Here is a 15,370-nt window from a genome sequence, read left to right on the forward strand (position 1 = left end):
ATTTATATCAGCCCCGGAGGTCAGCACTACATTCCTCTGTCAAGCTGCTCAGTGATGACAGAACTCAGCCTGGGCTCCTCTGTCACCGGGGAGCAGAGGTGATTAACAGAACTGGGGAGCTGAAGGCGTTAGGGTTGTCTAAAATCAGCTAATAAGCAATGCATCTCAAGCTCAGCAACAGGAGATGAGGAATCAGATAAAACTTGTGAGCTGCAGCAGTGTCACCTGCTTTAAAGAGTGGCAAGAGATAGCTGAAAAGTTGTCTCTGTGTTTGTAAGAAGCTGTGAAAACACCCTAAAATTCAATGCTATTGTTAAATGGTTGGCTTTTTGGAACCGCTGCCTTCCTGCTCCTGGAGCAAATGACATCTTGTCTCCTGTAAGGAAGCGCAGAGCTACGTGCAGTTGGCAGATGCCTTTGCAATGCATGGCTGCAGTGATCTGAGCTTCCACCCTGTCGGCCTGCATGGCTGCTCGGGTCGCTGCCAGGTGATGCCCTGCACTTGCAGCTGGTGCACCCGCCGTGCTCTCTGCAGAGCAGAGCGGCTTGAATCTCCTGGGGTCTGCGCTAGGAAGAACTTCTTCAGGAGCCTCCTGCTACGCTTACACCTCCTGTGGGCTGTCCGACACTGTCTGCTATGCTGGCAGCTCTCAGCCCAGGCTCCTGGATTGCTCCTTGTGCTTGCCTTGTCACCACGTCCCCGGACAGCTGCTCTCTGCCTAGCTCCTTCATCTCTAGTGGTGTGGCTGTGCCAAAGCCCCTTCACACCCCCACGTCACAAGCCTGTTTCTCAGGTCACCTGCACTACTCATCCCAGCGCCCACCAGCCCTTCCCACCCCTGGTACCTGGGGGCTCGTGTCCCCTGGCCCCCCCGCCCCCCGTGTCCCAGCTGTGACACCACCCCCTTCTCATTCCGCTGCTGCCAAGGACACCAAGCAGAGGGGTCAGCAGGACAGGGCTGCTGAGGCAAGGGGCAGAAATGCTGAGGTTGCCCTCCTTGATGGGTAAGTGACGCCCCCCCAGCTACTGCCCAGCCTCCCAGGGGGTCACAGCAGAGCCTTGGGACACCATGCCTGGGCTGGGGGGACCTTGGAAGTCCCCCTCTATCTCACGCCTCCTCCTGCCCTGTAGCTCTCACAGCACCACCCTGCTGGACCTGAACTGCCTGCCAGTCCTGACAACGGTCCTTGGTGTGCTGGACAGGGCTGCTCGTGGTGAAGGGGGCATCTGGGAGGGGTGGGCAGCAGAAGCTGCACCATGGGCACCTCCAGGGGCACCAGGCAGACAAGTCCCTGCTGTCTCCCCAGGGCTGCTGATCTGGCTGACGTCTGCCGCCTCACCACCCGTGCCTCCCGCAGGCAGGCCCCTGTCTGACAGTGAATACCAGCTCTTCTTCTCCAGCCTGCTCCCACCCTGGAAGGCCCAAGCATCCTGCCACATGCGGCAGGTACACGGCTGCCTCAACCCCGCCGTCCTGTGGCTGGACCAGCAGGAGAACCACGGCCACGTCCCTGAAGGTAGGGTGGTGTGGGCTCACCCCACCTCCAGAGGCAGTGGCAGATGCCACCCCAGCTGTCACCAGCTGCCAAGACACCACCAGATTGCAGGAACAGTGGTGGAATGGGCCCTTTGGTGGGTGTGTAGTCCAAATTCAAGCTCAGAGCAGGACAGTGCCAGCGCTAGATCACTGTTGCTTTGTGCAGATAAATTTTGGAAATCTCCAAGGGTGGTTTCATTGCCTCTCTGGTCACAACTTCCAGTGCTTCTCCGAGGCTACCACCTTTAATTCCACCCTCTGTGTGCTTTCTTTTTGTGTTTGGGTTTGGCAAGGAGCTCTCTGTCCATCCACACAGACCTTCTAGTGCTTGTTTTTTGCCTGACTTCTATTCATCAGAATGCACCACTCTTAAGCTTGAGGAGGTGATTCTTAAATATTAACCAGCTTTCTTGGGCCCCTCGTCTGGAGCCTGATCCTATGGGACTCTTCAAGGCAGATCTTTTAAGAGACCCCTCATTATTGCTGGGTATGAGGTCCAGCAGATCATCCCTCCTCCTTGAGTCCTCTGTGACCTGGAGGAGGAAGCTATCGTCAGTGCAATCCAGGAACCTCCTGAAAAGCTTATGCCCTGCTGTGTTGTCCCTCCAGCAGTTTTTGAGGTGGCTGAAGTCTCCCAGGAGGACTAAGACCTATGAACGTGAGGCTACTCTTACCTGTTTGTAAACTAGGGCCTTCCACCTGACTGAACAAGTGCAGCTTCCCCAGCATCTGTTCACAGGTAACAGCCTGAAGCTCTGGCCACACCGATGGCCCTTCACTCAGCTCTTCAGCTCCTCCACACCTCCATTGAACTGTGTGTGCTGGGGAGGCAGGGAAAAAAATAAAGTAACAGCCACCGCGTCGTTCTGAAGCATACTGAAGCTCGTTGGCTCTTCCTAACAGTTCATCTTATGAATTGAACGGCTCTTTCCAGCTAGATCTAGGGTTTAATGCAGAAGCTTGATTCATGGGTTCTCATAGGCCCTTAAGAAACCGTGAGCTGATAAGCTGCTTTTTCAAGTGTTTAACATTTCAGTAGACGAGAAACATCCCAGTTCAGAAAGCGCCATAGCAACAGCACCCTTTAAATCTCTGCAATCATCCTTTCCCTGAACCCCTGCATCAGTGAATTTAAGTGGCATAATTATATCTGTGCAGCTGAAAAACTTGGGACTACTTCTGTTGTATTTTTCTTCAGAGAGAAAAAAAAAATAGGAACAATTTTCTCATTAAAAATATGTCTTTATATTTAGCTATGAACGTCAATGAACTGAATGATCAGCCAACTGTCTGTGCTTATTTGGACTGCAGCTTGAGGGCAACTATTTCTTGCCTGCCTCTGCAGCTGTGTCAGGGGAATGGCTCCCATCCCGCATTGCCAGACCCAGGACAGGTCCTGGGCTGCTCCCTCACCTGCTGGCACCTGCAGTCTGCGATGCCAGGGCTCTGGGTGCCACAAGGCTGCTGCTGGTTCTTCTCCAGGCAATGTCTGTCACCCTGTCACTGTGGACCTCTGGGACACCATGGTTGGCATGGCAGTGCTTGGAGATATTCCCGCTGCTGCTCTGGGCCCCTCTCCCCCCAGCACCTGCATGGCAGGCCAACCACAGTGCTGTAGACCAACCTCTTTGTTCCCTCCCTGTCTCCCTCTGGAGCCTCCTTCATCTCCCTCCCAGCAGGGACTCACTGCTGAGGCCACACGAGCAGCTTAGCTGCTGCCCGCTGGGACCTGCATAGTCCCAGGCATCCTCAGTACTGTAGGGACGTGCTTCAGGGGCCTAGGGGTTAACCTGGCAGGGCAAGTGCCCTCACGTTTTGTCTGTCCTGCCCTCACAGGTAACTGGCAGTGCTTTCTACCTCCAAATATTCACAAGCATTAATCCTGCTTCACATGTGTGGTGCCCAGGAAAGCAGTTATGTTGTATTTTAAACAGGGAAAGTGCACACACAACTATTCGATGTTCTTTGCCATGGAAGAACCGAGTCAGGATGTTTCCCTAATGAGTGTATGAAAACGTCTTGGCTGGCTCCACCTTTCAGTGAAGGTGAAATTGTTAATTAATTGTTCTTGTTCCTTGGAAGCCCCCAGTGCTGGGAGCACATGGACTTGGCCACAAAGCCCAGAGAGGTGGCCTCCTGACATCCAAGAGGAGTTGTAGCTGTTTGCAACAAGCAAACAGGCAGGAAGAGCACAGGAAAGAAGCAAAAGATCTCATGGATTAAATTAAACATATAATACTGGATGGGCTCCTCTTGGCAGGAAGGTGAGAGGATTCAAAGAAAGGGCAAAGGACAGGGGGACTGTCAGGCTTGTTCCCATCACGTTGGGCATTTTTCTGGTAGATGGCTGAAATTCTGCTCTTGCTAGTGAATCTGTATGCTTGGCACAAAGGGAGAGGTATGATTTAGGCAGGGTTAAGGCCTCCTGCTTATTGTGTGGCATAGGGCCACTTCTCAAGCAATCAGCCCAAAGTGCCCTTAACACTGGTGTTTTCTGCCTTTCATGTATTACGTGTTTCTCACACCCTTTGAAGACCGCTGTCTTGCTCATTGTGTTGTCTGTATCTGCCCTTACTTGGTGCAAAAGGTCTGTATTCCCTGATTTCAGACTGTTTTCATGTTTGTAGCTCTCGTCCTGTCCATTGCTTATGCCAAAATTAACAACCAAATTCAACTCTAAGCTAAAAACAAAACAACACGGGATGCTCTGGTCTCTGCGCAATTAATGCCTAGAAATTTGGTTTCAAGGGCAATGTGATATGCCAATGACTACATCCTTGGCAACAAATAGGGGGAGGAGAGAGAGCACCTGATCGTGCAGCCTGCTGTAGCTGGCTTTGAGCACAAGGTGAGATGCTGCCACGTGCTTCTCCTGCATGCAGAAGTACAGGAGACACAATTACACCTGCACATTTTGGCTGCCATGAGCCTACTGTGCATGGGCCCTTGTTGGAGTGCCTTTGTCTGATTTAATTCCAGCTGCCTATAGAGCTGAATAATGATGGACTGAAAAATAGGCATTCTCATTATGAACAAAAGATGTACGAGTGTTCATATTATGAACAAGATGCAAACGGATAGAAAAGCCAAGAGTGGTGTAATTTCACTGCTAAACGTCTCCATCTCCACCTGCACCTGACCATCACTGGCAGGCCTTCAGGAGACAGTCCTGTGGTCATCACGTTGTTTTCTGAGGGATGCTGAAGAGATGTTCTTCTCTCTAAAGTTTTCTCCACCTGCTTGCATGTAGCTGGGCTATGGGCATAGTGCTTTGATGGGACTATGGAGGTTTCTTCTGGGATCCAGAGGAGCCAGGGGGGTCATGAGCAGCTCCTCCACTCTTTGTGGGCTCACAGCCAGCTGCAGGGAGTGGGCAGGATGGCTGGAGGAGCTTGTGGGGCAGGTCTGGAGGCAGAAGATGGACCAAAACGGCAAGCACACAGAGCCTGAGGCTCTTCTGATGAGCAGAGCAATCTTGCAGGGAACAAAAAAATTACCCCCTTCCCAAAATCTCACAGGGTTTTCAGCTCTCTGGCATGACCTCGGCTATCCTACAGTCACTGGAGGAAGAACTGCAGCTTTTGACCCAGTAATGTCAGCGTTACCCTTCAAGACACAGGCTTGATCCGGTCATCATTTAGCTCATCACACCACTACTTGCCTTTTTTCTTTTAAGCCTTTAAGGCCTATGCTCTAGGTAGCCCTGCTTCAGCAGGGATTTGGACCAGATCACCTCCAGAGGTCCCATCTAACCTCAGCCATTCTGAGATTTGGGAATAATAACAGAATCCTTAACAGGTCCTAGAAATTAGAGGTATGGATTTATATAAAAAAGGAAGATACCATGTGAAAAAGGGCAGATGGATGAACTGGTGTATAGGGAAATACGTGACATGAAATGTTGGGAGTTTTAAGAGCACAACGCTGTGATCTCCACATGGGGGCAGAAACCTCTGACTCCCCGTTCAACCACAAGCATGCTCTGAAAATAAGCATCTGAGCAGTGCCAGTGTTCGCACTCAGGCCAAGGGACGTATCCCTAGCACTGCCCCCACCTCCCCTGTCTCTCACCCTTCCCTAGGACCTGTCTGCTCTGCCTTCCCGGAGGCACGGTGGTTCCAGACCTTCTGCCAGTTTGCCCAGTACCGCTGCTCCAAGCGCAAATTCTACATCAAGGTGAGGAACGGGGCTGGGGTTGGGAGGTACAAGCATCTCCTGGGAGAAGGAAGGTGCCAACTTTAGGAGAAGGAGCCCAGGCTGGGGTGAGAAGGGAAGGAGGAGGACACAGTAGTACTCTTGTTTTTCTCTCCACTCAGCAAATCCCATGTCCGAGTTTCTCTCCATCAAAAGGCCTTCTTCATCCAGCAGAGAGACTTCATGCTGTGGGCTTCCAGGAGAAGGATGAAAGCTCCCCTACAGATGGAGGTATGGCTGTACTGAGATGCTCTGGGTGCCTCTGCTTGCCTGCTGACTGTCCACAGCTAATCTTCTCTGTAGAAAATCTTGGTATGAGGTCTGGGTCCATGGTATGCTGTGGGACTGGTGGACACACAGGTGGGAGCACGCCAGCACATTGCTGAGGGAATCCCCTCTTCTGTGCAGGTGATGGAGCCCTGGCACAGGTTGCCCAGAGAGGTTGTGGAGCTTCCCCCCTTGGGGATCTTCAAAAGCCTCTTGGACATGGTCCTGGGCAACCTGCTCTGGGTGTCCCTGCTTGAGCAGGGGGTTGGGCCAGATGGCCTCCAGAGGTCCCTGCCAGCCTCAACCCTTCTGTGATTCTGTGAAGGAATCTCAGGACCGGCAGAAACCTTCCCATTCCCACATCTGTATGCATAAGTACAGCAGAAGGAGACGTGTGCTGACTGGTCACAGCTATAGGGAGGCAGCTTTCTGTCTGGCTCCAGAAAGCTTCCCTCCGCCTCCCGAAGACCTGACATGGAGGCCAGCTTTGGTCCCCATCCCTCCTGTCCTGTTCTCTCCCCAGCACCTGAGCAGGACTCTCTTTTGCCCACTGACATCCATCTGCACTCCAACGTCGACACGCTCCTGAAGTACTCCTACGCGTTGTCAAGCCAGAAACCCTTGGCGAGGAAGCTCCCCCTAGCCCTGCCAGTGGTGCCGAGACCCTCGAGGGACAGGGGGCTGCTGGAGCCCCCACCAACCCTGCCGGCCCCGGTGCCCCCGGCCCCCTCACCATCCCACAGCCAGGCAGAGCAAGCCTGGGAGCGCCGCCTGCAGCACAGCGTCCGGCAGCTCATCAGCTTGGCCCTCACCTTGGAGACCTCGGCGGGCATGGAGGACTCTACACCAGAGCCCGACACCGTGTCAGACCCGAGGAGCGTGCCCAGCGATGCTGAGGAGGGGGTGCAGGAGGAGGCCCCCCATGGCAGGTGAGGGGGAGACCCAGCTCCCCACCCGGTGGGGCACTGGTTGTTGTATGCCGCGCATGCAGTCCTCAAATGGAAATGTTCCTGGCCTGGTGATGTGAGTAAAGTGCCTTCTGACCGTGCCTGAGATTCAGTCAGGGCTTTATCCTATGCACGTGTCCCATGATACATCCCCATCCTGCAGCCAGCTGCGCCGTGTAATCCCCCCTGCACCCATCTGCCCCCAGCTCACATCTGCCGGGAGTCTGAGCGACCTGCAGACAGAGCTTTGGTCGCAGGTCTTTGGGACGCTGGTCTACACCACCGTCTGCCTGTGCTCATCTCCATGCAACACATAGCAGGTGTTTCCTGAAAGAGCCTGGCCTGAGGAGAGCCCTGAGTCGTGCTCTGTCCTCACCCAGACAGAACTAAAGCAGCCCAAGAAAGAACTAAAAACCAGGAAACAGAGCTGGGAGCACAGACCAGGCTGGCTTGGCAGGACCATTGCTACTCCTATTTTAAACCTTTCATATTTGTGGCAGAGGACCACTTCCTCTGACTGTAATGCAAAGATTACTTTGCTTACCAAAGTCATAAATGTGCTGTCTGAATGTGATTTTCATAGATAAGTAATTTTGGTTTCACTTCATTGTGGGCCAGTGATAATCCTGTAAGTGCATCAGTCTGCATGATTGCACACGTGGTTTCTACTGAAAGCACTGCATGCTTCTACAGTTGAGCCTCAGATCCCGTTTCCACGTGTGAAAATAAATTGCATCATATTGCTGAAACTATAATTGTTCTCTTACAAGGCTGCAACTTATGTCATCCTCCTTCCTAATATTGTAGGCTTTTACTGCCCAGAAAATATTTCCTGGTGTATGTACGCCAAGGCAAAGTTATGTTTCATTGAAGATATGTTCATCTTCCCTGCCTCCAAAATTGAGCCTTGCTCTGATTTACTTATATTGGGATTACCGGGGGACGGCTGTGATTACAGATGACACTCGTTGTTCTGCTGCAGAGTTCCTCAAGGCACTAATGCTGACTGTGTCTGCAGCCTGACAGCCGAGCCCCATCAATCACGCTAAGCAAAGCTTAAATTCAAGTGAGATAAAGAAGCGAGCTGGGCTACGCCTGTCGGCTTTACTGCTCACCACATCCCGCCTGCTCGCAAGGGGACTTCAGCACATGACCTAAAACAGGGGCAAAATGCTCTGAGGCATTTCCACTCCAGCCAGAGTGATAGTGACGGGTGGGACTGGTCAGCACGCATGGGTGCTGCACGGGTTCAGCGTCTGGTTTAACATCGGGTGCACACAATTGTGACAGGGGCAGTGAGGCCAGGGCTGCAAGTCTTCTGTAGTCATATGTCCAGCAGGATGTCCACCCCGCCTTGCTCGGCCCCGCTTGTGGCAGCTGCTCTGTGGTGTTTGGTGAAGCTAGCTGTGACCTCTAGCGAGAGAGAGAAACTGCAATTATATCAAAATAGCAAGGTGAAAAACTCGCAGCACACTTTTGTGGTAGTCCTGCTAGCAGTGATTCATTGTGGGGGAAAATACGTGTCTCCTTCTCCATTTATTTATTTATTTTATTTCCTTTGTTGTTGTTGAAAATTTGGTTGTTTGGTAAGTCCAGGGCCCATTAATTGTTTCCATATCATCACTCTGTGTGGCTTACTTTGAAGAGGAGTTAGGTCTCATGGTACAAAGGATCCAGGCAAACGATGAAACTGGCTGCCCTGCCAGCACTTGGAGACCTCAGGTCCTGGAAACCAGAGTCCCCTATTTAATAAGGACCTGGCTGGGCTTTTGCAGTGGCTAGTATTTGCAACAGGAACTTCAGGCAATGTAATGTCAAAATTTTACCCCAAAGTGCAATTGCTTAAAGAATACAAATTTTCCCACAGTCTGCACCCGCCATCTCTTGGCCAGGTGTAATGTCCCATTCTTCCAGTGACTCCTGCACCCAGTTACCAGCTGGTCTTGTCTTCTTGGCATCTGGGCCACCTGCAGGCTGCCAAGGCATCGCTGGGACTTTGTCAAAGGTGATGTCAGGTGGCCCTTAGCCAGCTCACTAAAAATTAGAGAGATGTTTTCTATAGTCACCAATTCAAAAAGATTTATTCTTAGTATGTACTTTTAAACACCCTTCTCTGTTCTGAATGGGCTGGAAGATATTGCTCCAGGTGACACAGAACATCAACAAAGACCTTTTGGCTTCACAACATTATGACATTATAACCATATAATGTATTGTATGAGTATGCTTTAAAAAAAAATAATCTACTTTTCTGTCTGAGGCTGTTAACATCGGCTTTTCCCTTAGTGGTTTTAGTTTCCTACAGCCACCCACACAAGTCAGAAGTCATAAAGTGCTGGAAAGCTGCTGTTTGCTCCTTATCGTCTTTTCTCCTTGCCTCACGCAGCCTGCTAATATCAGGGAGGTTCAGCAGCCGAAAGTTAATGGCCCAAATCCTTGTCATTATGTTGAGGGAGAAGTGGATGTTGTCAACCAGCCCTCTTCAGAGATGCCGCTGAAGTAAAGTAGGCTGTGTATGCGTCACGCCATGTCTTGAGTTGCTAAAACAGCATGGGCTTTCGTCCAAAGATTTCTCTTTTAGCCATTGAGGAATTACTGATCTCGGATGGCAGAGTCTTCTCAAATCTATTTTTTTAGAGAGAGAGGTAGCAGCAGGGGACATCTCTGAGCACCACGTTGCCAGCTGTGGTGCCAGGAAACCAGCGGGGGCCCTGGGTGCACCCAGAGCCTCGGCATCACGGACTGTGGGTGCTGGCAAGCGAGGGAGAAGCCCAGGACCTGTCCCTGGGTCTGGTGGTGCGGGATGGGAACCATTCCCCTGTTATTTCTAAGCTGCTGTCAGGGGCTAGCTGTCACTTGGGGGTGATGTAGTTACCTCGCCCACCTGGTGCTAGTAAACCAACGCATAAACGTGCAGCCGTTGCGGCCAGAAAGCCTCTCAGCGGAGATGTAGAACAGAGATAGAGCAGGAAATGGATGTGAAACAGAGAGCAGCAGAATTTCTTGGTAACCTCAGGCAGATGGCACGACTCAATTTCCTGGATGGGTGAGCGGATGGTACGGACACAATTTGTGTGCTTCTGCAAACATGGCCAGCAGCAAAGTGTCAGCGGGCAGCGCTTAGGAGTGAGAGGCTTTCTGACCTGGGTGAATAGATCAGACTCAGAACAGACTCTGTTCTGAACCAAGTAGGTCATCAGCATTCAGCAGATGTTTTATTGCTGCTTATGAGCTACTTATGGAAGCACTCTTCTTAGAAGAGGCTGGAGCTGAGTTCCCTTTTACTGCCCTTTTTCCTTGCAGTCCTCTACTTGCATCTTGTTTGGGCAGCACCTGTTGGTCTAGTGCATGTGCAGGAGTTAACAAAGGCCATTAAGCCCATTTAGTAGCAGCCACATTTTAAGCTCTAGGTTGTTAATTATTTGCTATTTTCTTTTTTTTTTTAAAAAAAAAAAAAAAAAGTATAGCAAGCTGGACAGCTTTTCTGCCTTGTTGAGGAAAACACCAGAGCTATTCATACCATGTTTAATGACTGTTAATATGCCTCTGACTTTAATGGCTTGATCATCCTGGTTTGATGAAGAAGCAATAAAATCAAAATCTGCCACTGGCAAAACAAGTGGGTAGTGGAACAAGAGGCAATGATGATATATTTGTGAGTAAATTGTTTCAGGTAGTTTTTGGAGAATAATGTCAGGTCATTAATAAAATCTGTGAGTCCCACCAAGATGACCCAGCTAATTTACCAGTTTTTGAAGGCCAAGATCCAACTGTGAATGAGCAGTCATGCTTCAGAGTGCTGGCAGGGACTCCCTTCAGCTGTCACGGGTTTATCAGCACAGCAGACAAAGAAACCTAGATCTCATGGGCTGCTCTGCAGCAGCTGCTTGAAAGAGAGAAACTGTAAGTGTTAGGTAAGTCCCACTCAAAGAGCAATTCTCTATGGAGGAGAAGTGCTAGGTGTGCCTGCAGGCTGTGCCTGCTTCCTCTTCTAGTGAAGACCAGCATCCAGTCACAGTAAAACGCCGAGAGTGTTTTATTAAACATCCACAGACAGGATTTTCATGTGGGATCAGCACAGACCAGAGGTGCTTTTTGCTAAAATTTCAAAAGCTTTCCTGTGAGTGTTTACAGAAGAACCAAAAAAAAAATAATCATATGGAGTCATGGGATGCAGGAGTAGACATAAGGGTCTTGCAGGTTCTGGAAGTGCCCTCTCCAGGACGAGCAGGCTTTTTTTCCCTTTTTTTCACTGGCACATTTTCATTCTTTCCAGCTGTGTCTGTCATTGCTGCCCTCAATTTGCATTCTTTTGTCTTTTCTGAGCTCAGATCTTCCCTCCACAAACATATGACCAGGTTGTTCACAGTGTGGTGCATTGCAGTAATATATGCACAGGCTTGCAATGCATAGATTTCTAGGTTTTGAGCTGCCCTCATTTTTCCAGTGGATGTTGTTGATGTGTGGTGGGTTGGCGCCGCTGCAATTTGTTCATGTGTCTATTTCCTCGGAATACCATTTGCAGCCTGTCCAGGGTGCAGCACAGCAATGTGTGTTGAAACAGCATCTTCTCTTGTCTCGAGGCAGGCTCAAGCAGCATCTGCAGCACTGTGATAAGACAGGTTTGACCATAATGTCTCTTTTTTTAAAAAAAATAGCATGGAGACACCAAGATTTTCCAGGTTCTCTTGTACCTAAATGAGAGTGCTGCCTTCAGAGATCCTGACATGCTCGTTTGCTGCTGCTTAGTGTGAGCTGTTTGGGCACAGAATCACTTGCTTCTGACCTGCTGCAAGTGCAGAATGGGTGCTGTGAGCTCTGTCACCTGCAGTGTGTGGCAGGGCCTAGGGATCTCTTAGGGCTTGACCTCATGCAGCCGGCTGAGCTCTTGCTCTTGTATGCATGTGTGGTGGACTGAACACAATTCCTGTTATGTGTGTACAGAGCAAACAAGGCAAAAGCTCATGTTCACCTGCACACATATCCAGTGCACGTGTCCTCTTATGCAGGTGCACAAAACTTCTTCCCAAGTCCTAATGCTCACACATACTCACAAGAGCACCCAGAAACCCAGTGCAAATGCCTGGCATTCACATCTTACAGCACATACACTACAAGCTGCTCCACTGTGCATGGATCTGTGGACACCAGTTGCTCCTTACAGCATTATTTCTTCTCACAGAATGTAATTGCTTAATTGCAGGGAGATTGATCTCTTTTGGCCTTCAGATCTGGCAAATTCTTCTGATGCCCAGCAGGGGCCATGAAGCTATGCCTGGGGATCCCTGAAGAAAAAGCAGTATCCCATGGCTGAGCTGTAGCCCCTCTCCTAACTGAAATTTGGGATATCTTTGTCAAATCCTCCATACAGGTTAGCCCATCCATGGATTTTAAGAACATTTTGTATTATCAGTCGCTGCTTTTGTCTTCTTACTTTCTGCCGTATAAAAAATGTATTTATCTATTTATCACTGGATTTGTTTCCAGACACAGAAGAGAAATATTTAATGAGTGTTTTTACCTCTTCTGCTTCATCGCTGATAATTCACATGATCCCTGCCTAATACCAGTCTATGATGTCTGCTGTTCCTAAGATGGAAAACATTCTTATTGTCATTATCTGTCCTTATACTGTCCTTACTTTTTCTACCTTTGGCTTCCCATATCAATTTGAATGAAAATTTAATTCACTATCATTACCAGTTTATTCCCCTTTCCATCAAAAATATTGGCTCAAGCAGGAGAGAGGCTTAATAATTTGTACATTTCAGACCCCAGTGGGGCTGCCCTGTGATCAGCACTCAGCAGGCTCTAACAAAGATCCCTTTGCTGTGCAGTTGGACAGACAGAACTACACAGCAGCTGCTTCAGTGGTCCTGGAAATGTTCCTGAACCTGTGCCTGTCCAGTGCCTCTCACATGTTCGTGAATGCATACACATCCTACATGTTACACAGGCACATGCAGGCCCTGCTGACATCCCCACGCCTCTGTGCAGTTTGGCCAGGAGTCCCAGGCTTCTTCAGGAAGGGTTTTGTTTTTCATTTTGCCTTTGGGGTTGCCCTCCTCCACTGTACCTCCTCCTCCCCCCCACACCCCTTCTGTTTTTATCTAAGGGTCTATCTCTTCAGTTCATGACAAGGGAAGAGAACTGACTTCCTCCATCCCTTTCTTTGCCAGCCTTTTAGCCCTGAAGAAGAAGGAAGCAGTGATGATCCTGTGCTATGCAATGCTGGAGGGAATCTGTGTTTCATCAGTTGTGACCCAGGCCTGGAAAGAGGTGGAAGAAAAAATCCTCGGCTTTGGAGATTCGGTAAGGATGCTTAAGTCTATCTTTGACCCCCGCTGTGTGCAGAACTCCTTGTAGTACTGACAATGCTCATCAGCATTGCCATTACAGGTGCCACCTCTGGGGAGCAGCTGAGTTGGGTGACTGGGTAGCCAAGACCCAAGCAGGGCTATGGGAGCTCCCCTGTCTCCTTTCTCCCTGACCTTCCCGTTGCACCCACCCTAGGTGTGCGACAGCCTTGGGCGGCGGCACATGGACCTGTGCCCTTACTGTGCCTTCTGCTCACTGAAGAGGGAGCAATGCCAGAGCTTCAGCAATCTGAGGCGCGTTCACTGCGGGAAAGGCAACTTCATCACCTACATCAACCCCCAGATCTCAGCCCAGCACCAGGCTACAGGCAACAAGGTACTGAGCACCCTGCCTCTGCAGCTGGCCTGTGTGAAGGGAGCTTGCTCTGGGTGGTGGGGACAGGGAGGAAGAAGCACAGCTCTCTTCATCCCACCCCTTTGCAGACCGGCTTCCCAGAGGCCTATGGCATGCCGTTCTCCCGAGGGCTGCGCGCCGAGTACTGGTGCAGCCAGATAGCCACCCAGGGCTGCAACGACCCTCGTGTGATGCTCTGGCTGCAGGCAGAGTACGCCGCCTTCCGAGCCGGGGACACCCCAAGCCAGGTGGGTGTTGGGTGGGTGCTCCCATCTCTCCTTCTCCTCTCCCACCCCTGGCTTTCATTCCCATCTCCCCAGATCTGCGACTCGGGTGGAGTCCAGCACCCCAGTTACTGCGCCTTCAAGAGCCACCAGTGTCTGCAGCACAGTCTCTACAACCAGAGGGTGAGAAGCAGCCTGTGACCTTGCCTTCTCCTCCAAGGCCCCACATGCTCCAGCCATCTCCAAGTGCCTGCAGAGCTCACTGGCCAAGTGCTTTTCCTTCCAACAGGACAGAATTGGTTGTGTCTGGGGAGGGGGGGGCGGGGGTCAAAAATACTGACCCCCAACACAGAAGGTCTGCTGGCACATAATTGAAGCAGGGGGATTTTTGCAGAGGTAGTAAGAGATGTCTTCACAAACAGAGGAAGCCACGGGGAGCCTCCCATCCATCAGGATGTTCTTGTATTGCTTCTCACAGAGGAGCGTCTCCCCCACATACTGTGTGCTTCCTAGCTAGTAACAAAACCCAGAAGCCCCAGAGAAGGACAGAGCACTATCCTGTACTCTGCAGGGAAACAGTTCAGCTATCATCCCCTCCCTAGTGCTCCCAAGCAGGCTCTCCCCTCTGGTGAGCTCCTCTCTAGGGTGTGTGACATGGGGAGGGGCAGTCCCACCTCCACGGCTGCTGAAAGATGCCATCCCTTGTGGAGTCCCTTTGCCAGGGGAAGGATGGGCAGCGGTACCAACCCTATGAACTCAGGCTCTCCTTTCAGGTGGTTCGCCATGGCTGCCTCAAAAACCAGACTTACCAGGTGCTGAGTAAGGAGGAGGGAGAGGAAGAAGTCAGGCGGTGGCACCAGAGGTTCCTCAGCCTCACCGAAGGATGAGGCACAGTGGTGGGAGATGCACGTGAGGCACAGGGCTCCAGAGCAGGCTCTCTGGAGCTGTGGCAATGTGGAGAACCTGGACAGATTCAGACAGCTCTTCAGAGCCTCCTTGCTGGCCAGTGAGTTCCTCGTGGCCAGGTCTTGCCACCTGAGCACCTGCTCTGCATTCATGATAGCAGCACACCAGGATGGGAGCGACATTCAACAGCATTTCACAGTGCTGTCTACTCAAGCTCCTTCTTGAAAGAATTTTCTCCAGCTGAAGGAGTGGCTGAGCACTGGAGAAGACGTTGGTCCCAGGACGTGGGTTTAGACCCACCAGTCCAAGTGCCTGACGTCCTCATCAGCCTCTGGCCTTGCTGCCCCTGCAGGCCCGTACGAATCAGTAACGCTCCCAAGGCTGAGTCTTATTTTATAAAGAGACCACAAACCAAACTTGTGTCCTTCTCTCTGCTGCTGCCACTCTGTCAGACCCCTGGTGACCCCTCTCACAACTAAGCTGACTCCCCACTTCCCTCTGCATGGCTCGCTGGTGTTTCTTGCTCACCACTGCCCACGTGGCCCGCGTGATAAGGCTCTGAGGACAAAGCCTCCACCCCAGC

General features: G+C 51.0%; 1 protein-coding gene across 1 annotated transcript; it reads left to right on the forward strand.

Moving 5' to 3' along the window:
- The first annotated feature begins 1,070 nt into the window (after positions 1-1,070).
- Positions 1,071-15,271, forward strand: ACRBP (acrosin binding protein). Its single transcript, XM_035315505.1, has 9 exons — positions 1,071-1,518; positions 5,620-5,714; positions 5,855-5,963; positions 6,523-6,928; positions 13,126-13,258; positions 13,460-13,639; positions 13,747-13,905; positions 13,978-14,064; positions 14,655-15,271. Exons 1-9 carry the CDS (start codon positions 1,071-1,073, stop codon positions 14,766-14,768), a joined length of 1,731 nt encoding a protein of 576 aa, XP_035171396.1. The 3' UTR covers positions 14,769-15,271.
- The last annotated feature ends 99 nt before the right edge of the window (positions 15,272-15,370 follow it).

This window comes from Oxyura jamaicensis, chromosome 1 (genome assembly GCF_011077185.1).
Source record: "Oxyura jamaicensis isolate SHBP4307 breed ruddy duck chromosome 1, BPBGC_Ojam_1.0, whole genome shotgun sequence".
NCBI classification, from domain to species: domain Eukaryota; kingdom Metazoa; phylum Chordata; class Aves; order Anseriformes; family Anatidae; genus Oxyura; species Oxyura jamaicensis.